Raw genomic sequence first — 15,453 nt, 5'->3', positions numbered from 1 at the left:
GCTTCGCAGATCTGTTGTCAAGGAAGTGAGTTTGTTTATACAGGACCTACCATCACCCAATCATGTCAATGTGGAGCTATACGAAGCCTTCGGCATTGTTACATGAATTGGGAAGTGCACAACATCACTGTACGGAGCTCGATTTGGCCTCTGGAGGCTCTGCAATTGGGTCACAGCCTCCATACGCCGCCTCCAGACAGCATTGCTGGATCAAGCCTAAAGACATCTATATAGACAAATATTTAATTACACTCTACCACACAAGTACAGTTGTTAAATCAGATCAATGTTGAGGATCATTGTGTGAGTTTTGTTATTTTTGGTAACTTTCCATCTCCTTTTCTCTCAGGCGGGAACACATTTAATCCTGAAGAGACATGGCTACATTTATGATCATTCAAGGGGCTCCCACAGACTACATTACCCATTAATCCGTCTACCAGAATGGCTCCAAACTATATTACCCATGATGAAATATCTGTATCAAATGACTAGAAACTGGTTTAGGGCTTTATTCTACCAGTAGTTGCTAGCCACCTGAGACAAAAACAACCAAACATCGTGAAACTGTCCATGTATTTGTATATAAATTCAAGAATTTCTATGGCAATATTTTGAATCAATTGAACCAATTCTTTGCTTTTTGTAAATTGTTTTGTACATTTCCAATTATACTTTGTTTGCATTAACCACTGTTTTCATGCTGCTAATTTTACTACAAAAAGAATGCAAGTAGACAGACGGAGAGTAGTGTGTTGAGTTTGGCTAGCCTTCGTCTTGTCCTCTCCTAGTGACGACCTGCCCTGGAGTCTAAAGCTTTGTACACCATTATACAGTAGCTGTAAAGGATCGTACGGAGACATTAGTTTACCAGTGTATGTAAAGTAAAGGATGTTGGCAAACTGGAATTGGAAGAACTACATAACTCGCCTGTTTTCAAAGTAAGGTGACCTTTATGACAACCAACTGAATGTATGGATGTCATTTGTTGAATGTACCTACCACAGCATTGGGTGTTCAAATGGACCTCTTCAGTCGCTTCAACGGCTGAGGAGATGGGGTGGCCATTTTTTTTCACATCCCTCGTTAACCTGTCATGCCTTAAACACCAGGATGAGCCCTGGAAGAAGTCTGTTACAGTATCATACGACCAGAGACACTACACTGGGGTCAGCATTTCACAGGATTTCTTACCTCATTTTTGTCAGAATCCTCCACTCAGCTTGAGGGGTCATAGAATCCATGGGGAAACAACATTGCCATGATGATCAGAGGAGTGACATCAGCTGAAGAATGCATTAAGCCTTTAATTTTGTCTGAGGAATTGACACGCTTTGTATATTTCTGTTGTACGTCTGAAGTGTTATCATTTGGGCAATGTTCTGTAAATTAAAATTGTTACGCTACACAAATGAAGACTTAGTCATTACTCTGCAGTTGTGAGGATGTTTTTACATGAGGGAAATGGAGAGTACTGTTTTTTGTTTTTTTTAAACAAAGCATCGATTGCAACTGATATTCAAGATTTTTTGGGAAAAGAAACAAGTGGAACGCATTTTATTTATAGGATTCTTCACATTCAGTGATTAAAATATTTATCTTCAGCAAACTATATATAATCATAGATCTGACACATTCTGTCTAAAATGGAGGCAAACTACAGGTTAGTTAACAATAGAGGACACACTCGTTCTTCAGTATCAAAGGATATCCTGAGAAATATTCAGTTGACACCCCTCCCTATAAAATTTGTTTCTGTGCATCAAAAAAAATCTACCATTGTACTTATGACATACATAGGTGTGCATATTCCACTAATCCAACGTTCGTCAAGGAAAAATAGTTATTACAATCATAACTAACATCCAAAGTGCCATTTTGACAGGGGCGAGTGTATATCGCCATCCTCTTCAATGAAGCTAAAAATCCAAGAAGATTGACCGGGTCTCCTCTCAGGTCGACAGCAGCCTTCAAACTGCTCCTTTCATCCTGTCTGATTGGAATGAATAGCAATGTGTTGGTTGGTTTGGTACCTTCAACATACCAGCCAATGAGTCTTTAGCTTGGTCTTGGCTTGGTGGTTTCAGAATGAATATAATATCTGTTCTTTTAACAGCATGAGTCGAGGCTCATCCATATTGGCCTTGTGTTTTCCATGTCACTGTTACACTTCTGCAATGGCCAAGATGTCACTAAATGTTCATTATCCAACCAGCTACTATGAAGAAAGTGTAATAACTTCTAGTCAGCAGGAAAATGAAAACATTCAAATTAATGTATATCTTCTATATATGCTTTTCTTTATAGGCCATGAGGGACTTCACTGACATGCTCTAACAAACATCACTTGGTAAGGTCTGACATGTAATTCCATTTGTGTCTTGTTTTAGTTCATCAGCCTATCAGGTGTGAGCATCCCAGTCCTTTGTGTTTGGCAATAGTGGATTTAGCAGCGCTGGGGGTGGAGTCAAAGGAGCCCTGTCCAATGGAGTGTAGCGATTGTCAAGACGATTGACAAAATCGTAGTACTCTGTAAGCCTCCCCTTTCACTGAAACAGAAGAGTGCAGTGTAAGTAAATACAGGTTATTATATCCATTTGACAGATCTGCTCCTACAGGGGTGTGCTAGTCAGAGCCCTATGGGCCCCTGGTCAAAAGTAGTGCACTTTATAGCAGACTTTTATTTTAAATTATTTATTTGATTGTATTTTATCAGGGAGTCATATAGAGACCAAGGTGTATTTTACAGATGAGCCCTGAATTATTATTGAAAAACAATTCGATCCATTTTAGAATAAGGCTGCAACGTAAAAAAAAATATGGATAAAGTCAAGGGGTCTGAATACTTTGATGTTCTGTATGTTTAAATCAGACTTATTTGTATGTGCTCTAGAGAACAACATATACATAGTACTGAATGCAGGTAAAACTAATTTCAGGTCAAAAAAGTGTTTCTGTAATACAATAAAGGCAGACGGTAGAGCCTGGTCAACCATGGAGGCGATAGCATACACAACAGTATCATCAGCATACAGTACAAGTGCAGGTTCCAATTTCTTACAGACAAGATATTGTTAATGTAAACAGAAAGTACAGGACCCAGAATCAACCCCTTTCGTAATATCCAGGAAACCTGATTTAACACCATCAGTAGATACACATTGAGTTATATCTGTCAAGTCATTTTTAAACCAGTTACATGCAGCCTGGTCGAGGCCAATTTGAGGAAAGCCTCTTAATTAGTAGTGAGTGATCAATAGTATCGAAAGCCTTTGACAGGTCAATGAAAAGGGCATCACAATGTTGCCTTTTATACATACAGTTAACCACAACATTTATAACTAGGGACCTGGTCTGAAACCTGACTGATGTACATTTAGAATACATTTCAAAGATAAGAAAGAAAGCTGAGAATGAATCAAGGATTGTAATATCTTAGTTGGCAAGAAAGTTTAGAAATAGGGTGATAATCATTTAACCTTTATTTAAGGAGGAGTACCTGGGCCGCCTTCCAAACCTTGGGGATAGTACCAGATATAATCATCAGGTTAAACATATGGGTTAATGATTCAGCAATCAGGGGGGCAGAGAGCTGCAGCAACAATGGATCAAGTATATCAGCCCCAGTGGATTTTTTTTTCTCCATCAATCCAGGCATCTTGCACATCACAGGTAGTAAATTGTTGAAATGAAAACAAAGATTCACTAGAAGTTGACGGGTTAACCATCGAGGCAGCTAGAGGCTGGCAGAGGGAAGAGCAGTCGATTGACTGAACAGGGTCAACTACACCACCGTTTCTCTCAAATAAAAAGCCTGCCGAGATTAAAAGTATCACTTATCCCATTCTTCTCAGTTATGATGCCAGAGTCAGACAAAACTTGCTTAGGCAGGGAAGAACAGGAATTTGAACACTTCAGGGCATTTACTGTTTTCCAAAATGTAGAAGGATCACCACCTGAGTCAGAGAGAGCTTAAAAAATAGTTTGATTTAGCTTTTTTTTTTAAATCGAGATAGTACAACTCTTTCTCAATTGTCTGAAAGATTGCCAGTCCACCTTGATTTGGCCCAAGTCTGATTTATCATCTGAATTAGCTCAGATAAATCAGGAGAAACACCAAGAACACTAAGGTAACCTGCCTAAATAACTACTGATCCGTAGCACTCACGTCTTTAGCCATGAAGTGCTTTGAAAGGCTGGTCATTGCTCACATCAACACCATTATCCTAGAAACACTAGACCTACTCCAATTTGCATACCGCCCCAACAGATGATGCAATTTCTATTGCACTCAACACTGCCCTTTCCCACCTGGACAAAAGGAACACCTATTTGAGAATGCCATTCATTGACTACAGCTCAGCATTCAACACCATAGTGCCCTCAAAACTCATCAGTAAGCTAAGGACCTTGGGACTAAACACCTCCCTCTGCAACTGGATCCTGGACTTCCTGACGGGCTGTCCCCAGGTGGTAAGACTAGGTAACAACATATCCGCCACGCTGATCCTCAACAAGGGGGCCCCTCAGGGGTGCGTGCTCAGTCCCCTCCTGTACTCCCTGGCCAGGCACGACTCCAACACCATCATCAAGTTTGCTGATGACACAACAGTGGTAGGCCTGATCACCGACAATGATGAGACAGCCTATAGGGAGGAGGTCAGAGACCTGGCCGTGTGGTGCCAGGACAACTACCTCTACCACATCCTCTACCTCAACGTGATCAAGACAAACGACATGATTTTGGACTACAGGAAAAGGAGGACCGAGCACGCCCCCATTCTCATCGACAGGGCTGTTGTGGAGGAAGTTGAGAGCTTCAAGTTCCTTGGTGTCCACATCACCAACAAACTATCATGGTCCAAACACATTAAGACAGTCGTGAGGAGGGAACGACAACACCTATTCCCCCTCAGGAGACTGAAAAGATTTGGCATTGGTCCTCAAAAGGTTCTACAGCTGCACCATCGAGAGCACCAGAGAGAACAGTCTGTTTTCTCTGCTACCCCACTGCAAGCGGTACCGGAGCGCCATGTCTAGGTCCAAAAGGCTTCTTAACAGCTTCTACCCCCAAGCCATAAGACTCCTGAACAGCTAATAAACGAGCTACTCAGACAATTTGCATTGCCTTCCACCTTTTACACTGCTGCTACACTCTGTTTATTATTTATGCATGGTCCCTTTAACTCTACCTACATTTACATATTACCTCAACTAACCCCCTGTAAATAGCCTCACTATTGTTATTTTACTGCTGCTGTTTAATTATTTGATCTATTTATTACTTACCACTTATTTTTCTTAAAAAGGCATTGTTGGTTAAGGGCTCGTAAGTAAGCATTTCACTGTAAGGTGTATTCGGCACATGTGACAAATACAATTTGATTTGAAAACCAAGGGTTTCACCTACATTATCTTTGACTCTGAATTGATTAAAAGGGGTGTGTTTATCTGCCAGATGAATAAATATGGAGGATACATTTTCTAGAGCCCACTCAGGGTCAGGAATACAGGAGACCGTGGCTAAATCAGAGTAGAACATGTCATGTTGGGGCGGCAGGTAGCCTAGTGGTTAGAACCTAAAGGTTACAAGATCGAATCCCCGAGCTGACAAGGTAAAAATCTGTCATTCTGCCCCTGAACAAGGCAGTTAACCCACTGTTCCTAGGCCTTCATTGAAAATAATAATTTGTTCTTAACTGACTTGCCTAGTTAAATAAAGGTTTAAAAAAAAAAAAAAAACTTGAGCAGAAACATTTTAAAAAGTTATCTTCTTATCGGAAATAGGGTGTTGAGCAGAGCCCTATGGGCCCTGGTCAAAAGTAGTGCATTATGTAGGGAATAGGGTGTAATTTGGGACACACCCAGTGAGTGAATACTCACTAAGTAGACATCGAGCACTGAGCCATCATCCCGGTCCATGTCCACCTCTACGTCCATGGTGCTCTGCTCTGAAGTCAGACAGATGGCGCTGTCTTGCAGGGTGAATGTTGAGCTGGACGCCATTTCATCTCTGAGGGGAAACAGGAGAACAAGAAACACACATAAGTAGATATACAAACAAGAGTCCCAAATGGCACCCTATTCCCTCCATAGCTCCCTTCTTTTGACCATAGTGCAAGATTAACTGCATAGCAAATCAAAGAATCCAACATGAAAATGACAGCCAGGTGAAACCCCCTTCAGGGAAACAGAGGAAAACCTGTGTGTCTGGTGTCTGGCTATAGACTAGAGGTCTCTCTAGGGGAAGTTAATGTCTAAGAACTTACAAACAGGATAAGTTCATTTAAGTAAGGGAATTCTGGGACATTATGTTTTATGTGGAACTCCTTTACTGGGTTATGGACCTCTAAAAAGAGTCCCAAATAATCAGGGAAAATAAACGTCCTTTAAAACACAGCATCACGTGAACAGCAGGGGGCACTGGGGGCTGGTGTACATCTGAAACAGGCCATTTCCTTGATGCATGTCAGCTGACTCCTGACTTTGCTTAAATTCAGGAATGTGTTTACCATTTTATGGCATGTTATTGCCTACCCCTCTTAAAGGTGACATGCAGGCACACACACACCTCAGAAAAGGGATTATGTACATACATAGAAAAAGTCACCCTGTCAGAAAATTACACTCTCTCTTCTAACAATGTCTCTTAATCAGACCTTCTGAAAGCCTTGAGTCAAATATTCATGAAACACATTGATAGACAAATTTAGGGCAACAGACAGGTGCCTGAGAAGGGAACAAGACCAGGCAGGCATCACAATGGAGACTTCCAGTTGGGTTAGAACCTGACACTACTGGGGGGGGGGGGGGGGGGGGGGGGACAGAGAGTCTCCAGGTGGAAGGAAGGAAGGGGAGAGAGGTACCTGTCTTCAGACTGGGTCTCCAGGTTGATGGAGGAGGAGGAGATGGTTCCCATGGAGGAGCCCTCGTAGGAAGATGGGGTGTCAGGGACTAGGTCAGGACGCAGGTAGGAGCCAAACACTGGGAGAAACACACATAGCGATGGCTTCACTGAGAGATACACACATAGCGATGGCTTCACTGAGAGATACACACAAAGCCATGACCTCACTGAGAGATACACACAAAGCCATGACCTCACTGAGAGATACACACAAAGCCATGACCTCACTGATAATGCCTTCAGTCAGTCAATGTATTATTAACTGTATTTGTATAACAGCAACCTGGGCCTAAACCCCAAAAGAGTATGCAGATGTGACAGGGCAAGGACAAAGTCCTGGGTGCTTGTGCTGTGCTATTAATTTAACACATGATCTAAAGACCTACAGTACAGACTGGATGTCGAAGCTGCAGGACAGAACATGGGTTTGAATTAGTTTAATTAGATGAGATAATAAAACAACCATGTCTTGTGCTTACAATTATTATGTAATTGTCCCTACAAGAACCTTTTATCCCTCAAAATAGGGTTTTCTAACAAGACCGAAGGTATGAGTGGAATTGGTTAACTAGAATACGTAGAGTAAGCTATTGAAAATGAAACTGTACATGTAAAATATATAAATGTCTTTATGGTATGTTATATGAAGGTTGGACATAGAACGTGCACAAAGGTGTTGTTTAGTTAAAATAAGATTTCATATAAACTAAAGAAGCTATGTTGCAATATGAAACAAGACTTCTCTCTCTTACTCAGAAGTCTGCACCCTCATCTCTTCCTGTAATATTGGCCAACAGTTTGGCCAACAGTGGTGTTACCGTAGAGGAAGAGTCATGACGCTGAGTTACTATTGTGGAAAGCGGCCTGATTCTAATCCAGCCAGCCACTGGAGTCAGGGCCTGATTCTAATCCAGCCAGCCACTGGAGTCAGGGCCTGATTCTAATCCAGCCAGCCACTGGAGTCAGGGCCTGATTCTAATCCAGCCAGCCACTGGAGTCAGGGCCTGATTCTAATCCAGCCAGCCACTGGAGTCAGGGCCTGATTCTAATCCAGCCAGCCACTGGAGTCAGGGCCTGATTCTAATCCAGCCAGCCACTGGAGTCAGGGCCTGATTCTAATCCAGCCAGCCACTGGAGTCAGGGCCTGATTCTAATCCAGCCAGCCACTGGAGTCAGGGCCTGATAATGACTCCTCAAGAGACACAGAAAGAGTTTACATGAATAACGCTAACTCAATCACTCACACAGAGACAGAGAGAGAGAGAGAGAGAGCGAAAGAGAGACAGCGAGAGAGACACCGAGAGAGACAGCGAGAGGGATGAGTTAGGAGGACTGGCTGTTAATAACAGGATATAGACTGTGTTTTCTTTCCGGTGAGGTAACATTTCAGTGGGGGCTGGAGGTGGAGACACTATGGCACTACTGAAGGACTAGTTTATGGGGACCAAGTGGTTTTCAAAGGCCCATCGGTCCAGACATAATGAGAGGTATGGTCTACATGACATATCTGGGAAGTGATTTCTCTCAGGTGCTTTTTGTTTTTACAACACATGAATGTGTGGATGATTGATAATAGTGTGCTGGTCTACCTTGTCCGTCTAGACTGGCCAGACTGCGTGCTCCTCCCAGACTCTGCCTCCTCTCCTCCTCCTCCTCTTCCTTCTGAGAAGACAGGATCTCCTGAGAGGACGACTTCAGAGCAGGGATGGATGTACGAGTCCTCTTAGAAGGGGAGAAGCGAATGGCTGCAGAGAGACAGAGAGAGAGAGAGAAAGAGAGGGGAGTGGGATGGGGAGCGAGGTAAAAGAAAGGGGGAGACAGAAACGAGTGGTGGGGGAAGAGAAAAGGAGAGCGGAGGGAAGGGAGAGAGTAAGATAAGGAGAGAGAGAGGGAGCAAGAGAGAAATAGGGGGTTGGGGAGAGAGTGAGGGGGTAGGAATGAGAGTGAAGGGGTTGAGCAAGAGAGAAAGAGGGGGTTGGGGAGAGAGTGAGGGGGTTGGGGAGAGAGTGAGGGGGTAGGAATGAGAGTGAAGGGGTAGAGCAAGAGAGAAAGAGGGGGTTGGGGAGAGAGTGAGGGGGTAGGAATGAGAGTGAAGGGGTCGAGCAAGATAGAAAGAGGGGGTTGGGGAGAGAGTGAGGGGGTAGGAATGAGAGTCAAGGGGTAGAGCAAGAGAGAAAGAGGGCGAGATGGAGGGAACAGATTACCCTGATTGCAACCATTATCGTGCATAATCAAGTTTGAAGTGTCTGTCCCAAAGTAGCAGTAAAATGATCAAACTGTTAACGCATAATGATCATTATGCAACTGTCCCCCGATGTTCCATTCTGACTCCCAAGCAGAGCATGAAATCCCTCCCCATTGTATCAAACTGTGCAGAAGCATTGCCATAATAATACCAAGCATCTAAATCCCAAACCATGGCAGAAACCATCTTCATTAAATCAGCATTGCACACTGCTTTATTTCATCTTAACATGAAACATTCCACAAGTCAAAACCCTGAAGTGAGAAGGGCTTCAGCCACTGGGGTGGGTTCCTAAATTACCCCCACTGGGGGACTGGCATGGCCACCACCCAAACAGAGGACAACCATAGACTCCTGTTAATAGGGAGAAACTAAGCACCTCTTTGATAACAAGATATTTCTGGGGAAAGAACTAAAGGCAGAACAGAACTACTAAAATATGCAACTACATAAATGTATCCATGGACGCATTACCGTAAGTCACTTTCGCCAAGAATCTATATCAGTATGTCAGCGTATATCAGTATGTCAGCATATATCATTATGTCAGCATATATCATTATGTCAGCGTATGTCAGCGTATATCAGTATGTCAGCGTATATCAGCGTATATCAGTATGTCAGCGTATATCAGTATGTCAGCGTATGTCAGCGTATATCAGTATGTCAGCGTATATCAGTATGTCAGCATATATCAGTATGTCAGCGTATATCAGTATGTCAGCGTATATCAGTATGTCAGCGTATATCAGTATGTCAGCGTATATCAGTATGTCAGCGTATATCAGTATGTCAGCGTATATCAGTATGTCAGCGTATATCAGTATGTCAGCGTATATCAGTATGTCAGCGTATATCAGTATGTCAGCATATATCAGTATGTCAGCGTATATCAGTATGTCAGCGTATATCAGTATGTCAGCGTATATCAGTATGTCAGCGTATATCAGTATGTCAGCGTATATCAGTATGTCAGCGTATATCAGTATGTCAGCGTATGTCAGCGTATATCAGTATGTCAGCATATATCAGTATGTCAGCGTATGTCAGTATGTCAGCGTATATCAGTATGTCAGCGTATATCAGTATGTCAGCGTATATCAGTATGTCAGCGTATATCAGTATGTCAGCATATATCATTATGTCAGCGTATGTCAGCGTATATCAGCGTATATCAGTATGTCAGCGTATATCAGTATGTCAGCGTATATCAGCGTATATCAGTATGTCAGCGTATGTCAGCGTATATCAGTATGTCAGCATATATCAGTATGTCAGCGTATATCAGTATGTCAGCGTATATCAGTATGTCAGCATATATCAGTATGTCAGCGTATATCAGTATGTCAGCGTATATCAGTATGTCAGCGTATGTCAGCGTATATCAGTATGTCAGCATATATCAGTATGTCAGCATATATCAGTATGTCAGCATATATCAGTATGTCAGCATATATCAGTATGTCAGCGTATATCAGTATGTCAGCGTATGTCAGCGTATGTCAGTATGTCAGCGTATATCAGTATGTCAGCGTATATCAGTATGTCAGCGTATATCAGTATGTCAGCGTATATCAGTATGTCAGCGTATATCAGTATGTCAGCGTATATCAGTATGTCAGCGTATATCAGTATGTCAGCGTATATCAGTATGTCAGCGTATATCAGTATGTCAGCGTATATCAGTATGTCAGCGTATGTCAGTGTATATCAGTATGTCAGCATATGTCAGCGTATATCAGTATGTCAGCGTATATCAGTATGTCAGCGTATGTCAGCGTATGTCAGCGTATATCAGTATGTCAGCGTATATCAGTATGTCAGCGTATGTCAGTGTATATCAGTATGTCAGCATATGTCAGCGTATATCAGTATGTCAGCGTATATCAGCATATATCAGTATGTCAGCGTATATCAGTATGTCAGCGTATGTCAGCGTATGTCAGCGTATATCAGTATGTCAGTATGTCAGCGTTTATCAGTATGTCAGCGTATATCAGCGTATATCAGTATGTCAGCGTATATCAGTATGTCAGCGTATATCAGTATGTCAGCGTATATCAGTATGTCAGCGTATATCAGTATGTCAGCGTATATCAGTGCATATCAGCGTATATCAGTATATCAGCGTATATCAGTATGTCAGCGTATATCAGTATGTCAGCGTATATCAGTATGTCAGCGTATATCAGTATGTCAGCGTATATCAGTATGTCAGCGTATATCAGTATGTCAGCGTATATCAGCGTATATCAGTATATCAGCGTATTTCAGTATGTCAGCGTATATCAGTATGTCAGCGTAAACTGAAAGCACAGCGAGAGGAGCTGAGGGAGGGTTTGAAATCTGACCTATTTAATTGACTGACAACAGTGTATGTGTTACTGGATCATCCACATAACAAACTGGTAAAACACAATCACGTATACATTTCTCCTGTAAGAGGACCTTACATCAACACAGCTGCGTTGTTGCCTTCAACACAGCAGGTGACTAACAAATCAATCTGTACAAACATTTCCAATGGTTTAAAGTTGACTAAACTGTACGTGACACACCGACATAGTGTAATTGTAGTCTCAGTCTTAGCCCTCATACCCCTTATACCATTACACTTGTTTTCCGATCCCAGTGCTTGGCATGTGTGACAGCTTAAGTCATAAATGTATCCCTGTCATAGGGGACTGAGGAACAAAAGCCAGCAGACTTACTCGGAGTCTTCCGGAACACCGAAGTGCTCATGAACTTGAGGAATCGGTTGGCATAGAAACCAGGCCGGTGCACCGAGACAGAGTCCTGAGGACAGAACAGAAGCCAATACAGGCTTTTATCAGGGAGGGCCATTTGTGATCAATAAGAATGGAACCTATGAACGGTGTGTGTTCAGAAGGACACACGTAATCAGCAGCATATCAACTTACGCCGTCGTAGACCAGGGCCTTCCATGAGTGTTCCAACTTCTTAATGAATCTGAGGGGGAAACAAGAAGTCTTGTCACAAACAGAGCTTGTTACGCAACAAACCCAACCCCGCACCAAGCCCCATCACCCAAAACCTGAGATGCTTCCCGTTGACACCAAAAACAGAACAGGAACCACAGCAATATTACATTTAATGTTACATAATATGCTCCCATTGTAGTTACATTTGACACTGCAATTGATGGACTGAGGCAAGCAAACAGTTGGCAAGGGAAGAGGATTAATATGAAAAGATATATGGGGAATGATATCATTATGGAACTCCCCAGCCAAGACACTGACAGACAGGTCCTGAGGTCAGCTTAGAGATGCTGAGATATGGACAAGGGAACAAGCTTTAGGGACACTTCTGTCTCTCTGGCCCTCGAGGTTTGTCACACTGAGGAGCTTCTCTCTCCCTTACTCCCTGCATTGGGACAGAAAATCAATGCTTCACCAGAGTGAATAGGAAAGACTGATAGCTACAGAACCCTTATTAACAGAGTTGGATAGAAAAGGATGCTTTAAGGACCCAGGAGAGTGGCTGCTTGATATCCAATCAATCAGAATATGTAATGCTAACTAGTCTGTGGGCGTAGCAACGAACCCTCCATGTTACAGAACATTATAGTATGTTATTATGCTATATAATATAGCATGTTATGAAGTCATGTTAAACCTGTAGGACTGCAGGATGTCGATGATGCCCAGGAAAATAAGCAGCTTCTCTTCTTTGTGTGACTTGGCAGGAATTCCACCCATCCTGAAATACAGCCCAGTAAATGCAAGTCCAGTCACAGAATGTAGTCAGGTCAGGAGACACATTAAGGGTTTTGATCATTGTTTGTAAAAGTTTTGCCATGTATTTTTCAGTGTATGTGAATGTGAGTGTGTGTAAGTGTAAATGTCATCAAGCTATTACAGTGTATATGATTGTGTACTGTACGTGTGGTTGTCTTTGAATGTGTATGGGCAGTATGACTGAGGTGAGCTGACTCACGTGTCGTCTGTGGTGTGGGCCTCGGCAGCCTTGCCGTCCCCCTGGATAGACTCCATGGCTGTGGAGTAGAGGACCCTCTGGGCCACGGGCCGCTTGCCATCCCCCACTGCCTGACCCGGCTCGCCGCCCTCCTTCGGGCTCTGGTCCAGAACATGCACGGCCAGAAGCAGACTGTAGTCCATGATCTTAAAGCTCTCCAACACCTGCAGCACACAACATGAAACCACACAGTTAATTACCATGGTCTGAAATAACATCAAAACAACCCGTAGGCTAGCAAAGAGTGGAAACAGTTGGAGCGGTGTTGGCCTTGGTCTAAGTCCGGAATCTGACCAGTATCACACACAGCTGTGTGCATTTTAAACAAAAAGTGTTTTTTTATGATCTGGGTTATTGAAGTGTGACCCGTATTTCTGTGTGACCAAAGATAAATAGGCAATTGTGATATGATGTGTGGAAAGTCATCCTTTTTATAGTCCCTTCTGCCATAATAGGATTATCGAATTAGCATCCAAAAAATTGCTGATGTAGTTTGCCTGATTTTCCATCATTGGACTACGGGAATCGTCTTATTCTAAGCATTATTGTACCAATCCCCGAAACATCTAAGAATAGCACTGTCTGTCTGTCTGTAAGAGAGACGACAACGAGAAACAAGGAATGGTCATCATGATTGTCATGGTAATTCCTAGAATCTGCTCTCAGTTGGATTCCGTAAACAGTATTTCCAACATCGGGAACTTCCAAACTTGCCAAACGGACTCAGTCATCATCATCCGTTATATAGAACTGGCTAGTAGAAAACAGGCTGAGTGAAAGGACCACAACAGAACCAGTTTATTTGCCTTTTCAGACATAATCTAAGAAATGTGAACTAATATGTCCAGAATGAGGATCTTTGATAATAAAGACTAACACAAACACACCCTTACTAAGAGTGGACAGTAGGAGGGATATAGTTGAGCAAAGATGGCCTTTAGATATGTTATACCACTGATGTATCTATAACTAGAATCCATTGCACCATGACTGAGCACACCCACAATAAGATTATAGAACAGCTATTTCCAGGATATCCCCATGGTAAATGCGTCTTTATTTGTGCTTTATTGTTGGTGGTTTAATCATGGTTAATTAGTTCTGTAGTGTCCTTTTAAGACGAATGCAAACCATGAACAATCATACAGACACGCGCGCACACCAGCCACACATACACACAAACATTCAGAATAAACACTTGTGCTCTTGTTCGAGCTTGGTATTTTCCATGTCTCTGATTTGCATCCCTTCCTCTTGACTCCCCCGTCCTATTCTTAGGCAACCATTTTGAATAGAGCCACACACCAACCTGCCCGGAAAAGGCTATAAGGACACTCCTGACCTGCAAACCGATATTTCATTTCAGAATTGGTAAAAATCAGGTTATGGTTAGGGTTTGGTTAAGGTAAGGTCAGTTTTAGATTTTAGTTGGTTGTTAGAGGTCAGGAGTGTCCTTAAAATAATTACAATTCTCAGCCTTTACATTGACATTTGATGGAATGTCTCCATGTTTTTATGTTAGGCGTAGTGGCTAGATCCAGCTGTAGCACTGCATGGGGAATATGGTGTCATTTGAGATCTGCCGTGGTTTGGCTTTGTGAGAGAGGCCATTGTTGTCCCCGTCATCTTCCAAAGGAATGACAGAATCACATGACATGGCAGGAGGACAACATGACATGGCAGGAGAAGAGGGGGACAACATGACATGGCAGGAGGAGAGGGGGACAACATGACATGGCAGGAGGAGAGGGGGACAACATGACATGGCAGGAGGAGACGGGACAGCATGACATGGTGACAACATGACATGGCAGGAGGAGAGGGGGACAACATGACATGGCAGGAGGAGAGGGGACAACATGACATGGCGACAACATGACATGGCAGGAGGAGAGGGGGACAACATGACATGGCAGGAGGAGAGGGGGACAACATGACATGGCAGGAGGAGAGGGGGACAACATGACATGGTAGGAGGAGAGGGGGACAACATGACATGGTAGGAGGAGAGGGGGACAACATGACATGGCAGGAGGAGAGGGGGACAACATGACATGGCAGGAGGAGAGGGGGACAACATGACATGGCAGGAGGAGAGGGGGACAACATGACATGGCAGGAGGAGAGGGGGACAACATGACATGGCAGGAGGAGAGGGGGACAACATGACATGGCAGGAGGAGACGGGACAACATGACATGGCAGGAGGAGAGGGGGACAACATGACATGGCAGGAGGAGAGGGGGACAACATGACATGGTAGGAGGAGAGGGGGACAACATGACATGGCAGGAGGAGAGGG

General features: G+C 43.2%; 2 protein-coding genes across 8 annotated transcripts in view; one reads left to right on the top strand and one right to left on the bottom strand.

Moving 5' to 3' along the window:
- LOC110536167 (ceramide transfer protein) overlaps positions 1 to 1,412 on the top strand; it is a 40,623-nt gene extending 39,211 nt beyond the window's left edge. For all 3 annotated transcript variants that reach the window (XM_090190911.1, XM_021621765.3, XM_090190912.1), the window contains one exon: positions 350 to 1,412. The gene's annotated coding sequence lies outside the window, so the exon portion shown is untranslated. The remainder of the gene's footprint in view (positions 1 to 349) is intronic.
- The window catches only part of LOC110536168 (phosphatidylinositol 4-phosphate 5-kinase type-1 beta), a 73,131-nt gene continuing 58,965 nt past the window's right edge, over positions 1,288 to 15,453 (bottom strand). For all 5 annotated transcript variants that reach the window (XM_036936041.2, XM_036936046.2, XM_036936042.2 and 2 more), the window contains 8 exons: positions 13,113 to 13,315; positions 12,792 to 12,875; positions 12,074 to 12,122; positions 11,864 to 11,948; positions 8,497 to 8,652; positions 6,867 to 6,984; positions 5,884 to 6,013; positions 1,288 to 2,549 (listed from right to left, as the gene is read on the bottom strand). In XM_036936041.2, coding sequence (XP_036791936.2) covers positions 2,547 to 2,549; positions 5,884 to 6,013; positions 6,867 to 6,984; positions 8,497 to 8,652; positions 11,864 to 11,948; positions 12,074 to 12,122; positions 12,792 to 12,875; positions 13,113 to 13,315 — 828 coding nt within the window. In that variant the 3' untranslated portion in view covers positions 1,288 to 2,546. The remainder of the gene's footprint in view (positions 2,550 to 5,883; positions 6,014 to 6,866; positions 6,985 to 8,496; positions 8,653 to 11,863; positions 11,949 to 12,073; positions 12,123 to 12,791; positions 12,876 to 13,112; positions 13,316 to 15,453) is intronic.

The sequence above is a fragment of the Oncorhynchus mykiss genome, chromosome 11 (assembly GCF_057628025.1).
Source record: "Oncorhynchus mykiss isolate SJ-2025 chromosome 11, ASM5762802v1, whole genome shotgun sequence".
Lineage (NCBI taxonomy): Eukaryota > Metazoa > Chordata > Actinopteri > Salmoniformes > Salmonidae > Oncorhynchus > Oncorhynchus mykiss.
Note: the sequence above shows the minus strand (reverse complement) of the source record. Positions and strands in the feature narration are given on the sequence as shown.